This window comes from Pongo pygmaeus, chromosome 15 (genome assembly GCF_028885625.2).
Source record: "Pongo pygmaeus isolate AG05252 chromosome 15, NHGRI_mPonPyg2-v2.0_pri, whole genome shotgun sequence".
NCBI lineage: Eukaryota > Metazoa > Chordata > Mammalia > Primates > Hominidae > Pongo > Pongo pygmaeus.
The window spans coordinates 37722158-37739489 of NC_072388.2; the positions used below are offsets into that span (position 1 = coordinate 37722158).

General features: G+C 36.2%; 1 protein-coding gene across 23 annotated transcripts in view; it reads left to right on the forward strand.

The window, feature by feature from the left end:
* Nucleotides 1–17332, forward strand: part of MIA2 (MIA SH3 domain ER export factor 2) — a 118263-nt gene that overhangs the window by 79403 nt on the left and 21528 nt on the right. For 16 of the 23 annotated variants that reach the window (XM_063651573.1, XM_054449494.2, XM_054449496.2 and 13 more), the window contains 7 exons: nt 1134–1235; nt 2544–2604; nt 3491–3526; nt 5743–5810; nt 6975–7057; nt 8707–8835; nt 14628–14786. In XM_063651573.1, coding sequence (XP_063507643.1) covers nt 1134–1235; nt 2544–2604; nt 3491–3526; nt 5743–5810; nt 6975–7057; nt 8707–8835; nt 14628–14786 — 638 coding nt within the window. The remainder of the gene's footprint in view (nt 1–1133; nt 1236–2543; nt 2605–3490; nt 3527–5742; nt 5811–6974; nt 7058–8706; nt 8836–14627; nt 14787–17332) is intronic. The other 7 variants (XM_054449510.2, XM_054449509.2, XM_063651576.1 and 4 more) reach the window with 1 other exon arrangement.

The following is a 17332-nucleotide window of genomic DNA, read 5'->3' on the forward strand; positions in this document are numbered from 1 at the left end:
CAATGGGAAGGTACATAGACCTCACCTTTTATCAGGGAGAGGTGGCAAAGAATTTCTGGCTATCTTCAGTCTACACAGTCTGTAAAAACACATCTCTCTTCCATATCCATGCCCGTCGCACTTTCGTGCTTTTCCTAAGGAGATGACTTATTTTCTTACAACATCCATGAAAGTGATTGACCTTAGGGAATGCTTTCTAAGCAATAGGTAATGTAGTGTGTAGAATACAAAATGTTTACTGCCACACTGCAAGACTTCTTCAGTAGTTTGTCTTGTTCCTTCTCAAAGTTCATGAAGGAGGGAAGATGTCCATTTAGGACTCCAAATGTGTTTTCCTGTGGTGTTCAATAAATATTTCTTGGGTGACCAAGGTTGTTAATGATAGTATGTGCAATGAAACAACATGGGTATTATAGCATAAAAGAGTCACTGCTTATGAGCTCCAGGCTTTGGTTTAATTATTTCTCTGTGCTTCATTTTCGTTTTTGTAAGATGGGAATAACAGTACCACCCTTCTTGTAGAGCTGTTGTGGTAATTAAATAATACATGTAAAAGTCTAAGAACAGTTTTTGGCACATACTAATGGCTCAGTAAGTTATCTATTGTTATTATTAATAGAACTAGATGTAGTAAATAGGACTGCTACTACTACTGTTTACTTTGGATTCATTGTAATTATAATTATGTGGGGGGGTGTGTGTGTGTGTGTTTACTCACCTGGAAGCCTAATCACTAACCAATATAAAAATTAACGGAACACATTTTATTGGTGACTTCTTACTAGCAAATGTGATGCTTGTTTATACAGAAAGACTTGATAAGTAAGTGATAGTCATAATAGTTTTTATTAAATATATCTTTCATCCTATTTTTAAGATAAATTTATATAGAAAACTCTTGAAGCTATTAGTAGTTCTGTATTAGACACAATGCTTTACAATTTCAGTTTATAATATTAAATTCCACACCAGGTATATTTATACAGGTACTTTTTTTTTCCTTGTAGGTGATGTTTTCAGTGGTATTTTAGAAATAATTTTACAGGAATCATCAGTTTTGATACAATTAAAAACATAGAATTGATTATCTTATGACATGTATTAAGAGAATTATAACATTTTTTGTTTTTAAGGAAATTAACAGTAGAGGAAAATTATCGGTTAGAGAAAGAAGAGAAACTTTCTAAAGTAGATGAAAAGATCAGCCATGCCACTGAAGAGCTGGAGACCTATAGGTATTAAATATATTTTCCCGGTTTCTTTTTTGGGATGGGAAGAGTATCTAAAAAACTTAATGCCAGAAAAAATAATAAATGAAATGAAAATAGAAAACATTTTAAAATCTGACAGGTGGTACAGACAAAAAAAAAATATACTTTTGTCTCATCACTTTTCATTCAGATTTCTTGGTCTTGAGCAATTATACAGAAAATATAAAGAGGAAAAATGTTTTTCTTTTAGGTTGTGTGATTTTTAAAATCTCTTAAAGTTGAATATGGACAATTCTATTTTATGTTAGTGTCAATATGAATAGATATTAATTTTAAGGTCTTTCCTCATTGGTTCCAATTGAGAAGAATGTATGTAATATTAGTGACTCAATAGGTGTGCCACAAAAAGAAGAGTGAGCCATAGAGCATTCTGAAGTGTTTAAAAGACTATAAATCTAGATTTTACCTTGGTTTGATCCTTACTAGATCCCAGGAAATAGAAAATATAAAGAAAAAAAGGGGCAAGATTCAGCAGTATCCCAAATAGTTGTGATACTTCATTTTACCTCAGAAAGAGCAAGCTTGAGTTTTATCCAAAATAAGTTATCTTGTTAGTCTCATAAAATTAACAAGTAACATTTTACTTCACAACGATTGCTAATTTCCTAGAATTCTATTAAGACTACCCACATCTGGCCAGGCATGGTGGCTGACGCCTATAATCCCTGTACTTTGGGAGGCCAAGGTGGGTGGATCACCTGAGGTCAGGAGTTCGAGACCAGCCTGGTCAACATGATGAAACCCCGTCTCTACTAAAAATACAAAAAATTAGCCGGTCGTGGTGGCGGGTGCCTGTAATCCCAGCTACTCAGGAGACTGGGGCAGGAGAGTCATTTGAACTCTGGAGGTGGAGGTTGCAGTGAGCCGAGATTGCGCCACTGCACTCCATCCTGGGCAACAAGAGTGACACTCTTCTTAAAAAAAAAAAAAAAAAAAAGACCACCAACATCTGAATAAATCTTCTAGGATCATCTTCTTAAAAATAAAAAATAAAAAACACAATATACCACATAAATATTTGTGTGACTTTTGGTTTAGGTAAACTCAAGTAGTAGTATTAAGTTGTAATCAATGTTAAAATTAGTTTAGGAAAAAATATACTGTAAAATCTGTCAGAGGTGATTATTTCTTAATGTGGAGTTCTGGATTTTTTTTTTTTTTTCTTCATGAAATAGAGCATTCTGGGTTTTCTAATAAATTTTTTTAGTAGAGAGTATGTTCTGTCATTTCATATTATATGTTAATAGTAGAATAATTATTCGTTCCATTTAGAAAGCGAGCCAAAGATCTTGAAGAAGAATTGGAGAGAACTATTCATTCTTATCAAGGGCAGGTATATATATATGTGTGTGTGTGTGTGTGTGTGTGTGTGTGTGTGTGTGTGTGTGTATATATATAATTTAAAACAATTCTGATTTGTTTGAATTGATGCAGGAATATAATTACTTGACCAGTTGTACACCTCTTTTGAGGTGTTGCATGTGGCTGTGGGACATTTCCCAGGAGCCAAAGATTCTGAGATAAGAAATCTTATTTAAAATTGCCATATTGGCTGGGTGCAGTAGCTCACGCCTGTAATCCTAGCACATTGGGAAGCCGAAGTGGGTGGATCACTTGAGGTCAGGAGTTCGAGACCAGCCTGGCTAACATGGCAAAACCCTGTCTCTACTGAAAAAAGAAAAAACAAAAAACAAAAATTAGCCAGGTATGGTGGCACATGCCTGTAATCTCAGCTACTTGGGAGGCTAAGGCAGGAGAATCACTTGAACCCTGGAGGTGGAGGTTGCAGTGAGCTGAGATCGCGTCACTTGCACTCCAGCCTGGGTGACAGAGTGAGACTCCATCTCAAAAAAAAAAAAAAATAAATAAATAAATAAGTGAAATTGCCATATCTCCTGCTGCTTTGGGAAGGTATATTGCATCACATAAACATGTATCAACAGTGGGGTCTCATACTCAGTCAGGCTAGTTATATGTTAACTGGCAATTCCTAAAGTAGAAGTTTACTAGACAAAAAATTTAATTGTCTTTACATTCAGTTTTTGTTTTAAAATATAATAGATTATGTATACATGAAAATTTGCTTTAAAAATGTTGCCTACTCTTCAGAGATGCTTGGGATAGTTTTGAGTTGTGTGCTACATCATAGTGGTAGATGTGAATGTTTTTTACTTAAGAAAAATAATTGTCAGTAGCATTTTAATTACTTTCTTTTTCAGATTATTTCCCATGAGAAAAAAGCACATGATAATTGGGTAAGTTTTAAATTTCTTTAAGTCTCTTTTGTCAAATTGTATTTTGTTTTCAGAAGATACGTTGCTTATTTAAATTAGATGAAAATAAATATAGTATTCTGAAAAATCAGTTTCTTTTAATTTTACAAGTAGTGAAATTATGTTCCTTGTGAACTAAACAGTTTGTTCCAACACAGTTATTAGAAAAATCTGATTTTTCCTTCTTTGCTTTTATCACATTGCTTGTTTGAAAGGAGTTTGTACTCCATGGGGAAGGTGATATAATGTTCATGGATTGATTGTTCCAGGGCACTGGATTGCCACTAATTAGTTGTGGACAAGCTACTTAAAATTCTTTGGGCCTATTTCCTCATTTGTGTAACAGTGGTATAGATTAAGTGATCTTCAAAGCCCCTTTTAGTTCTAAAAGTCATAAAATTCCGTTACCTGAATCTCAGTGTTGAATTACTGGGTACACATTAAGAAAAGGGTCATCATGAGAAATAGTGTATTTGTGCTCCAGAGGAACTAACTGTGTGAGGAAGTGATGAGGATGCAGATTTTGACTAATTATAAGAAAGACACTCTAACATATAGGACTGTTGTAATAGCTGGCCTTTGGAATACTTGTCACTAGGAGTCTTCAACAGTAGGCAGTTTGCACAGTGGGTGAGTACATGGAGTCTGGAATTAGGCTGTCTTGGCTCGTGTCCTGGCTCCATCACCTATCATCAGTTTTCTTATCTGTAAGATAGAGATAGCAGTAGTACCTATTTCATAGGGTTATTGTGATGATTAAATTCATGTAAGGTTGTTGCTGAATGCCTGACACACAGTATACATTCAGTGAATGTTAACTGTTGTTATTGTTGTAGTGAAGCTTGGTAGATATTTCTTAGACATGTTGGAGTGGAGATTCCAGCCTTGGGTGAGAGATTAGGTATGTTGAATGTCTAGGTCCTCCTCAGTTGTAAGATTATGCTTTGGTATTGAGGGTTCAAATGAAAATTTGTTACTAAATTAAGCTGGGCTTGGAGATGAATTTAGTTAACCACTCCTCACCATTTGTAAAATACTTAGATGTAGATTACTCTTTGAAGATGGAGAGGTCCACACACAGTCCCAGGGTAAGATGGTAACCAGGCTGTTTCTGGAAGGGCAGCAGGAACATCTTACAGATCTTACAGAGACACTGACTTGTCAAGATTAGAATGAAAACCACAAACAACAATGGCCAAGAAGGGAATATGCTGAGGCCCAGAGGTAACAATTCCCTTCCTCACCGCTGCGTATTTAGTGAAGTCTTCTAAGGTAGATAAAGGTTATCTCAGACGACATGGGTAGAGGCTACAAAGAGACAGTTAAGCAGTTGGATGTAAAGATCGGGACAGCCAGATGACACCTAGGATATATCTGTCCTCACATGTTCTAGAGCACAGGGCAGGCAGGAAAACCCAAGGAACCACAGGCTAAAGAATTATATATCAGGAAGGTCACTTGGAAGAAGCTCCACAGACAAGGTGTGTTTTTAGCTGAATTGGGATTAGTAGAGGTAATGAAAGTGACACTGAGCAGTAGCTTGTCACACGCTCCAGAGCTGAGCTACCCACAGGAGCAGACTGGGGTCTGGGCAGAAGACAGTTAATAGGAGAGGCTCATATTAGTTTCTGAAAAGTCACGTAGTAACAGAGTTTAACTTGTTTTTTAGGGAAAAAGTGTTCATTTCAATGAACTAATCACCCGATCAGTTAGAACCCAGGCTGGCTGAGTTTAGAGTCCATGAGGCTCTGAACTTTTGACCCCAGGGTGGATGGGGACAAGGACATGGCTCAAACTGTCAACTTTAGAGATTTGAGGGTAGGGGGGTAATAAAGTCTCAACTACACAAAAAGTATATTTATTAAAATCTCTTGTGTTCTAGGCACTGTACTTAAAGGCCTTTTACATACATTACTTGTTCAATCTACTCAGTGACTCTGTAAAGTAGGTATTATGATCCCAGACTTATAGATGAGGAAACAGCCTAAGGTCATATGACTAGAGAGTAAAGAGTGGATATAGAAATTCTGATCTTTCAGAGTCTAAGTCTTACACTTTTTCTAACTTCAGTGATTATGATTTGTATACCATTGTGATATATATATTTTTTAAAAATTTAATGAATGTTTATATTGACATTTATGCTTATTTTTTAAGTTTATATAAATGTATTTTTAAAATGTGTTATTTTCTTCAAGTTGGCAGCTCGGAATGCTGAAAGAAACCTCAATGATTTAAGGAAAGAAAATGCTCACAACAGACAAAAGTAAGTATCTTAGTGGGAACATTTAAAATTAGTTATTCTGTTATTTCATTAATTAGGTAATACTTTTATAAGGTTAAGTAAGAAAACTTGCAGTGAATCCAGCATATCTTGTGAGATATCTATTAGTTTTACTAGGAATGTCTAGTTTTTTTTGTTTGTTGAAGTACTTAGGTCACTGAAGTGGCACTTGGAGGAAACTCTTAACAGATTATTCTGTAAAAAGTATAACTAAAAATTTTTTTAAACCAGTGTAGATGGATGGAGGTAAAAATGGATGGAAAGAGAAAGGATGAATCTCTCTGACATAGTAATGCCCAGAATATCAGCCTCTTTTAATGGATAAGTAGATAGGATAATATTCATTAATTTCTCTCATTTCCTGGTTTTGTAGTATTGGGTGACAGTGTTTTACAATAATAAAAGTCTACAATATACAATAGCAGGGAAGAGTAAGTGCTTTTCTGTGAAGATGATAACAGTCTTCCTAGAGTGTTATAATTTCTTGTCACAATGTACTGTTAACATTATCCAATATTAGTTTTTAGTCCTCTTGCTTGTCTTTTCTAGTCTCAGAAATTAAAATCAAATTATTAAATGTTTTATATCTCATGATTAAGAACTAGAAATAAGATTCTTTTAAAATGTCACATTTGTAGGATAAAAAGTTTACGAGTAAGATTAATGGGATTTCCAGTGTTATAACTGGAATCATGAGTGTCACGTTACAATGGAAAGCATACATGACTCAAAGCCAGGAACCGTGTGTCTTAATCCAGGCACTTTCATTGTGAATAAATCATTTAAACTCCTAGCCTCAGTTTCCTTAGTTGTAAAATGATAGACTGGTTGACCTTGGAGGACTCTTGTATTTCAAAAATTTGGATTCTGTGATATAGTACTCATGGTAGTCTAATTTTGAAGAAGAAATAAAACAATTGTAAGGCTCCACAAAACATCACTGTCTCTAGGGCAGCAAGAAACTGATTACCCTAGTTAACAAGCAGTGGGAGATAAAGGTGTTTTGGTCAGAATAATTTTAGAGGATCTGTTTGTTCTGTGTAGATATTAAAATAGTGAAGAGTAGCTTGTAGTCGGTAGAGGCATTTTTTCTTGTGGTGCTTCTCTTGGATGAGTAACTTAGAGATGTTTGTTCTTTATTTGCAGATTAACTGAAACAGAGCTTAAATTTGAACTTTTAGAAAAAGATCCTTATGCACTTGATGTTCCAAATACAGCATTTGGCAGAGGTAGTCTTTTTTTTTTTTTTTACCCCTCATTTAAAATACATATTTTACATATATATATATTGCACATATAGTTTGTATTAGTGTAAGTTAACACTGTTATTTATATAAATATTTTAGATTTTAGAACCAAGGTTCTAGACTAAGCTTTCTCATAGACTCACAAGTTTCTAGGTTTTGTTTCCTGTGCAGTAATGAAAATTATTGTTGCTTTTGTTTCTTAGTGGGATTTTGTAAGATGATATATATTTAGTACCTTGAGCTCCTTGAAAAGCCAGGTGCTTGGCACATAGTAAGGTACTCATTAACAATTTTCCGTGAGATTGAATGAATAAGGAGTGCTTACATGGAATAGCATTGTGACTGTTTATATATTAACTATACTTTGGAATTTGCTTGTTTAATAATTAAAAAATAGTTTCTAATTATTTAAAAGTATCAATTTAAAATGTGGGAAAAACTCAGTCTGAGGTTTGATTGCTTTAATTAACTTCAAGGGAGGACCAATTTTTTTTGTAAGATATATTTAATATTTCTGTCCATTGTTGAGTTAGGGTCTGCAGTGATCTCAAACTATTGCAAACAGTTTAAATTTTTTCATAATAATTTTGGTTGAATTGGAATTAAGCTTCTAAGGTAGTGAAAAATAAATCTATATATAGGTAGAATACCATTTTAATAACCTTGGAAAGTTATAAAAATCACTTTTGAGAGTAAAATTTCATTAAAATGAAAGTCTTATTTCTACATTTAAAAAATATTAGATTATTACGAATTTCAGGTAGTAACAAACTTTGGATTGGGGTGAAGTATATAGAAGCATTTTTTTTTTTTTTGTCTGAATCCAACACAGAAGTTTCAAGGAGGGTAAATAATGCTTTGATCTTTTCTTGTAGCTGGTTTGAATATTATACCAGCTACACTCACGTTTTAAATTTAACATGTTTTAAAAATGTTATTTTGGTGGTTTTTGTTTTTATTTTGTTTTTGATTTTTGACTTTGGAAACAAAACCATTATTTGAGAGTGGTGAAGTTTGTAAAGTGGTAGGTGTCTTGGCTGTATAGATTATAGATAAAGTGATTTATTTGATAAATTAGTATTTGTAAACTGACTTTTTACTGGTAATGAATCAAAAGTAAATTGTGATCTTGCTTCAGAGTATTTTATGCATTTTTCTCCTCTTCATAATCTGAGCATTGTTTAAACAATTCGTGGCCCAATACAGCCTATCTGGCCCTGATTTAAACTGAGTACTTCTATGTTGCAGCTCTCACCAGCTGAAATGTCTGGGTGCATACTGCCAGTAAAAACCAAAAAAAAATCTAACTTTATGCTCCTATAACTCTAAGATATATCTCCAATATCCTTTGCTTAATATAAATGATTATTTATCATGATCTTTTTATTAATTCCCAGTTGGTTGATGTTTTTATTGCTTAAAGTGTCTACTTGATAGACAAATATTGAAAACACCAGGATCTGTGTTTAATTCTGTTCTATATTAGCAAAATCAAAGGATACATTCAGGACATAGATTAAATTTAAATTGGTAATAGGATGACCTGATGGTAATTGTTGAAATGGGATTCTAACTCTGTAGTGTAGCTAAGTGAAGCTATGAATTTAAATATGCTGTTTTAATTATTCCAGAGCACTCCCCATATGGTCCCTCACCATTGGGTTGGCCTTCATCTGAAACAAGAGCTTTTCTCTCTCCTCCAACTTTGTTGGAGGGCCCACTCAGACTCTCACCTTTGCTTCCAGGGGGAGGAGGAAGAGGTATATTGTTTAAACATCTTTATTACTCTAGATTTCTTCCTTACTTTATATTTTCATCTCAACTTACCTTAAAAATAATCTGTAAAATAAACATTTGGAAAATACAGGCATTCCTTGCACTTACTGTAAATAACTTTTATTTGGAAAAGGAGCTCTATGACATCTAATTTTGATGTATTTTTCTCTTAGAAACAGTGCTATATTAGATAACATTTTGATCAAGGACTCGATGTGTATCTTTTTATTTATTTTTTATTTATTTTTCTTTTTAATTTTAATTTTAATTTTTTGAGACGGAGTCTTGCTCTTTCACCCAGGCTGGAGTAGAGTGGCGCTATCTCGGCTCCCTGCAGGCTCTGCCTCCTGGGTTCATGCCATTCTCCTGCCTCAGCCTCCCGAGTAGCTGGGACTACACGCCCCCACCACCACGCCCGGCTAATTTTTTTTTGTATTTTTAGTAGAGACGGGGTTTCACCATGTTAGCCAGGATGGTCTCGATCTCCTGACCTTGTGATCCACCCTCCTCGGCCTCCCAAAGTGCTGGGATTACAGGCGTGAGCCACCACACCCGGCCTGATACGTATCTTTTTAAACCATATTTTTGACTTCTTAAAAACTATATATTACATGATGTAATATAAAATTTTATAAGACTGCATGAAATACAATAACGGTATAACCTAGCTTAAAATTATATATGTGTATATATGTATATATATATGTAATTTTTTTTTTCTGAGGCTGTTTTCACTCTTGTTGCTCAGGCTGGAATGCAGTGGCGTGATCTCGGCTCACTGCAACCTCCGCCTCCCAGGTTCAAACGATTCTCCTGCCTCAGTCTCCCGAGTAGCTGGGATTACAGGCACATGCCACCACACCTGGCTAATTTTTTTTGTATTTTTAGTAGAAACGGGTTTTGCCACATTGGCTGGCCAGGCCAGTCTCGAACTCCTGACCTTAGGTGATCCACCCGCCTCAGCCTCCCAAAGTGCTGGGATTACAAGTGTGAAACACCATGAAATTATATTTTGATGAAGCATTAGAATTTGGAATTAAAAAAATTTACATTAGTATCATGATCTTTTTATTGTAGAAAATTAGAAAGTGAAATAATCTTTTTATAGACTCAAGGAAATCAGTAGTGCTCTTGTAGGCAGATTTTTGATGGGAACCTTTACTGTGGTCTACATCATTTGTTAATACACTGGGGGCCGGGTGTGGTGGCTCATGCCTGTAATCCCAGTATTTTGGGAGGCCAAGGGGGGCAGATCATGAGGTCAAGAGATCGAGACCATCCTGGCCAACATGGTGAAACCCTGTCTCTGCTAAAAATACAGAAATCAGCTGGGTGTGGTGGTGGGCGCCTGTAGTCCCAGCTACTTGGGAGGCTGAAGCAGGAGAATTGTTTGAACCCAGGGGACGGAGATTGCAGTGAGCCGAGATAGTGCCACTGCACTCCAGCCTGGCAACAGAGCGAGACTCTGTCTCAAAAAAAAAAAAAAAATACATTGGGAAACCAAGCCACAAGTGTCTGCTGTTACCCCCTTATATGTTGTTGAGAATTTCGGTAGGTACCTCAGGCCTAATCATTAGCTATTCTACATTTATCTCATCAGCATCACCGTGGTGTTACAAAAGGCCCTAGTACCTTTGAAAACTCCTGTGTACCTGGAGTTTTCCTTTTTTGATCTCTCACCATACTTTCTTTGTCAAGTTCCTTTAAAGTTTTCCCTTAATTTGTGGCAAAATTCAAAGATATAGGGCCCTATTTATTTCAAAATCAAAAGACTTACATTTTCAGTTCCAAGTATGTGTTTTATAAGAGCTGATGGCATTCTTCACCAGTGAAACATTCCCACCCTTTGTATCAGTGATTTTAACAGATTGAATTTGAGATAGGAACATAAAGTAATGAATCTAAATAAAAACACCAAATTAAATCCAACAAATCAAAGTTCATATACTCAGATGGATATTACTCATCTAAATAGTATCTCAGGAAGTCTGTGTACTTGTTAGTTGAAGCTGCCATTACTCCAAATATTTTTGGAACTCTTCCTTTGGAATTGCCTTCAAAGAATATGAGAAAATCAACTTACTACTGTATGGTCATGAGATATTCTCCCTTTGCCCATATCCTGTTTGTATCCTCTTTCTCCACCCTCATTTTGCTTCACTTAGAACTGTTTCTGTCCACCTCCCAGTCCCCCCAGTAGATTGGGCCATAGCCTGGGGTCCCTGCAGAGCCTCTGCTTGTGTTGATTTTGAACTGGAAGCTCCTAGGGAAAGGGACTGCCCTATAGACTGATACTTAGAGCCTTAGGGAGGCTTTGCATTGAGCACTTCAGGAAAGAAACTGATTTTGACATTCACGTGTCTGCTGCAAGCTTATGACTTAGTTCTCTAAGTCCACCCCCACCCCTCCATTTTTTACCTTGGCTTACACTAAGAAATGTATTTTATATCATGTCATATTGTACACTAACATAAATATGATTGAAATATAATTGAAACCAGCTACATGAAATAGTACTTACCATTACAGTTTTGATGCTTTCTATTCAGTTTTATCCCATTTCATTAATTTAATCTTAATTAGCATTATTTTTTAAACTTCACACATCACAAATGAGTAGGAGCTAGCAGTCTGAAAAAACAGTGCCCTAGAAATAAGGGTATAATTGGCTAAACTGCAAATATGAGTCACTGGAAATTGAATTACATAAGTCAAGGATTGCTTGTAGTCAATTGAATATTTGGAATGATTAAAATTTACATTTGATTTCTCTTCTTCTATTTCCTCTCCTATTTAATTTAAAGATACAGTGTGTTTAGATTATCTGCAAGGGTGTTTTACTATTTGTTTAAAAAGCTACAGAAGTTCTAGGTAAGTTGTCATTGGGTCTTAAAGAGTTGATCCGAACTAAAAGTTCCTATGATCCACCAAAGGAGGATGGAGAGTACCCGTTGTTTTTCCTTACTTTTATTATCTTTTTAATTTGAAGTTTGGATGAGTGGTATATTTGAATAATATTGAGTACAAGTAAAATAATTTCTTCTTAGAGTAAATTGTATGTAACTGGGTTTGAATAGAAAACTTTAACCATTAGAATTTTTAGGTTTGTAATATTCACTGGGTAGTCAGTTGGCCTGTAGCCTTGGTCTTCTGGAAGTAAGCAATCAGGAAGGAAAGCCTTTGAATGTCTCCTTTAAATCTCTGTGCTTCATTCCAGATAAACTCAGCCTAACTGATGACTTGCACATTTTCTGGTTTCCCAGCCTTCTTCTTCTAATGAGCTAATTATTAGGATGAAGAAGCAAGAAGGAAAGATTTGGGGAATTTAATAGAATGTATACTCATAAGGAAAAATGATAGTTTACCTCCTGATGTAAAAGCCAGTTGATCTGATTCTACTAAAGGGAGTAGATGGAAAATTTGTTTTAAAGATTACTGTATATTAAATGTGAATGCTTATGCTGATTTGTACAAGTTACCAAGAAAAGTTAAAATTAATTTTGGTTTGTTCTTTGAAAGGAGGTACTGAAATAGAGTAAGCATTTTTGTTAGACTTCTTTTTTTTTTATTTTTTTTTGAGATAGAGTCTCACTGTGTTGCCCAGGCTGGAGTGCAGTGGCATGATCTCGGTTCACTGTGACCTCTTCCTCTCAGGTTCAAACGATTCTTGTTCCTTAGCTTCCCGAGTAGCTGGAATTACAGGCACGTGCCACTATACCCAGCTAATTTTTGTATTTTCAGTAGAGATGGGGTTTCACCATGTTGGCCAGGCTGGTTTCGAACTCCTCACTTCAGGTGATCCGCCCACCTCGGCCTCCCAGAGTGCTAGGATTACAGGCATGAGCCGTCATGTCTGGCTATTTTAGTTAGGCTTCTATTGAAAAAAAATTGTTCACTGGGTGCAGTGGCTTACACCTAGTACTTTGGGAGGTCAAGGTGGTGGGATTGTTTGAGCCCAGGAGTTCAAGCCCAGCCTGGGCAACATGACAAAACCCTATATCTACAAAAAATACAACAATTAGCGAAGTGTGGTGGCACATGCCTGTTGTCCCAGCTACTTGTAAGGCTGAGGTGGGAGAATTGCTTGAGCCTAGGAGGCAGAGGTTGCAGTGAGCTGAGAATCGCACCGCTGCACTCCGGTCTGGGTAACAGAGTGAATGAGACCTTGTCTCAAAAAAAAAATTTTTTTTTTAAGCTATTCCTTGAGAATAATAAACTTTTGTTTTCTGGACAATATAATTTTGAGAAGACCCCCCTTTTCCCTCTCAATGACAGATAAATGAGGTATTAATATATTTTATTGAATGTTAAATTTTTTTTTTTTTTGAGATGGAGTCTTGCTCTGTGCCTCAGACTGGTGTGCAGTGGCGTGATCTTGGCTCACTGCAACCTCCTTCTCCTGAGTTCAAGCCATTCTTCTGCCTCAGCCTCCTGAGTAGCTGGGACTACAGGCGCCTGCCACCATGCCCGGCTAATTTTTTGTATTTTTAGTAGAGATGGGGTTTCACCCTGTTAGCCAGGATGGTCTTGATCTCCTGACCTTGTGATCCGCCCGCCTTGACCTCTGAAAGTGCTGGGATTACAGGCATGAGCCACCGCGCCCGGCCAAAATTTTTTTATATTTGTCTTTTCCATTTTAATTGAATATAGGTTTTGTTTTTTGTTTTTTTTTTGAGATGGGGTCTCACTCTGTCACCCAGGCTGGAGTGCAGTGGCACGATCTTGGCTCACTGCAACCTCCTCCTCCTGAGTTCAAGCCATTCTTCTGCCTCAGCCTCCCTAGTAGCTGGGATTACAGGCACCTGCCACCATGTCCTGGCTAACTTTTGTAGTTTTAGTGGAGACAGGGTTTTACCACGTTGGCCAGGCTTGTCTCAAATTTCTGATATCAGGTGATCCACCCTCCTCGGCCTCCCAAAGTGCTGGGATTACAGGCGTGGGCCACTGCGCCCAGCCCTGTATATGGGTTTTTAATTAAGGTACTATCTTTTCTGTGGTCGTAAGAAGGGAACTTTAAAATTACGCCCCTTTGTAAATGTAAACATACCAGATTTTCTTATCCAAATGAATGTTAGCTCATTTAAAGTGATTATTTCAACAGTACTGTTGTTTTTGAAACTGTTGTTTTAGACTTGTCTTCAGAACTTATGAATTCTTCTTTGAATGTGAATTTGATATTTAGAAATTACTAAAAGCCATTTAGTGCCAGTTTATCTGTTGTACATAATGTTTTAAATCAAGCTATTTAAAATCATTTTGGGGCAGAAGTATTTATCTTTTTTATCTTCTCATTGACTCCTAACACTATTCAGTGAATTTGGGCAGAAGTAGAGAGTCACGTTTCAACTTTGAGATGCAGTTTTTTACATGGCTGTTAAGTTAATCTGAGTGCATTTCCAAAAGAGTTTTTCTGAAAAATACTTTAGTAGCAAAATTACTAGAATAGATATAGAACTGCTAAGATGACTGTTTTAAAGGAATCATGCTCATTTGGACTATTGATATATTAGTTTAAGCAACAAAATCATTTATATTTTTTATTTAATCATTTATTATATTTTTATTTTATATTATTTTTTATTTAATCAGTTCTTATAATTACTTTATAATTATCCTGTTACATCAGGCATAGGAATCATAGCAATTTACTTTCTACACTGTTATTTTTCAGACTTTATATTTATAATTTATGATTTAACCACTGATTTTATATGTAAAACAAGTGTATAAGACTTTTTAAGATGAAACAGATTTGTATGTTTTTTTCTTTAATTAGGCTCACGAGGCCCAGGGAATCCTCTGGACCATCAGATTACCAATGAAAGAGGAGAATCAAGCTGTGATAGGTTAACCAATCCTCATAGGGCTCCCTCTGACACTGGGTCTCTGTCACCTCCATGGGAACAGGACCGTAGGATGATGTTTCCTCCGCCAGGTATGTAAAGACAATAGTTATTATTTCTCTTTGAAAGGCAGCTGGGATGTGGAATACACAGGAATGGAAGAAGAGAGGAGTATATGTTTGTTCTCTCTTAAGAAAAATCATCGTACATTTTTGAAAACAACAATGATAAATAATCTAAACAGAATGATTTGAGATAATTGTTTGTATTATAGAAAGCTGTTTTCTCCCTAAATGGAATGTTTTTATTGTTTTTGTTGCTTATAGAGGTAATAATGCATGTTTACTTTAGAAAATCCAAACAACACAGAAATGTGTAAAGAAGTGAAAAATCCCTTTTGTCATCTTAGTGTGTCCTTCTCAGAATTTAGTTGTAGGTATATATCTTTTAGAGATTTTTTTGGGTATACATTTATACACATAGCTGTTCAAATTCTTTTAATCACTCTGTGCAGTTGTACCATTCACCCTCTTTTGTAATTGTCTTTTTTCACTAACCATTTTGTCTCACCAAAATAAATATATTTACCAGAAGAGTCACAGCAGAATATCTTGAAATAAGATAATAACTGCCGTTCAACAGCTGCATCATCTACATTAGGTGTTTCTCCTAATGCTATCCCTCCCCTGGCCCCCCACCCCAAGACAGGCCCTGGTGTGTGATGTTCCTCTCCCTGTGCCCATATGTTCTCATTATTCACCTCCTACTTATGAGTGAGAACATGCAGTGTTTGGTTTTCTGTTCCTGTGTTAGTTTGCTGGGAATAATGGTTTCCAGCTTCATCCATGTCCCTGCAAAGGACATGAACTCATTCTTTTTTATGGCTGCCTAGTATTCCATGGTGTGTATGTGCCACATTTTCTTTATCCAGTCTGACATTGATGGGCATTTGGGTTGGTTCCAAGTCTTTACTATTGTGAACAGTGCCGCAGTAAATATACGTGTGCATGTGTCTTTATAGTAGAATGACGTATAATCCTTTGGGTATATACCCAGTAATGGGATGGCTGGGTCAAATGGTATTTCTAGTTCTAGATGCTTGAGGAATCGCCACACTGTCTTCCACAATGGTTGAACTAACTTACGCTCCCACCAACAGTGTAAAGCGTTCCTGTTTCTCCACATCCTCTCCAGCATCTGTTGTTTCCTGACTTTTTAATGATCGCCATTCTGACTGGCGTGAGATGGTATCTCATTGTGGCTTTGATTTGCATTTCTCTAATGACCAGTGATGATGAGCTTTTTTTCATATGTTTGTTGGCTGCATAAATGTCTTCTTTTGAGAAGTGTCTGTTCATATCCTTCACCCACTTTTTGATGGGGTTGTTTGCTTTTTTCTTGTAAATTTAAGTTGCTTGTAGATTGTGGATATTAGCCCTTTGTCAGATGGATGGATTGCAAAAATTTTCTCCCATTCTGTAGGTTGCCTGTTCACTCTGATGGTCTTTTGCTGTGCAGAAGCTCTTCAGCTTAATTATATCTCATTTGTCAATTTTGGCTTTTGTTGTTTTAGTCATGAAGTCTTTGCCTATGCCTGTGTCCTGAATGGTATTGCCTAGGTTTTCTTGTAGGGTTTTTATGGCTTTAGTTCTTACATTTAAATCCTTAATCCATCTTGAGTTGATTTTTGTATAAGGTGCAGGGAAGGGGTCCAGTTTCAGTTTTCTGCATAAGGCTAGCCATTTTTCCCAACGCAATTTATTAAATAGGGAATCCTTTCCCCATTGGTTGTTTTCATCAGGTTTGTCAAAGATCAGTTGGTTGTAGATGTGTGGTGTTATTTCTGAGGCCTCTGTTTTGTTCCATTGTTCTATATGTCTGTTTTTGTACCAGTACCATGCTGTTTTGGTTACTATAGCCTTGTAGTATAGCTTGAAGTCAGGTGGCATGATGTCTCCAGCTTTGTATTTTTTGCTTAGGATTGTCTTGGATATATGGGCTCTTTTTTGCTTCTATATGAAATTTCTAATAGTTTAGAAAAAATAAGTAGTTTTTTCTAATTCTTTGAAGAAAGTCAATGGTAGCTTGATGGGAATAGCATTGAATCTATAAATTACTTTGGGTAGTATGGCCATTTTCATGATACTGATTCTTCATATCCACGAGCATGGAATGTTTCTTCTTTTCTTTGTGTCCTCTCTTATTTCCTTGAGCAGTGGTTTGTAGTTCTCCTTGAAGAGGTCCTTCACATCCCTTGTAAGTTGTATTACTAGATATTTTATTCTCTTTGTAGTAATTGTGAATGGGAGTTAGGTCATGATTTGGCTCTCTATTATTGGTGTATAGGAGTGCTTGTGATTTTTGCACATTGATTTTCTATCCTGAGACTTGGCTGAAGTTGCTTATTAGCTTAAGGAGTGTTTGGGCTGAGATGATGGGGTTTTCTAAATACACAATCATGTCATCTGCAAACAGAGACAACTTGACTTCCTCTCTTCCTATTTGAATACCCTTTATTTATTTCTCTTGCCTGATTGCCCTGGCCAGAACTTCCAATACTATGTTGAATAGGGTGGTGAGAGAGAGCATCCTTGTCTTGTGCTGGTTTTCAAAGGGAATGCTTCTTCTAGCTTTTGCC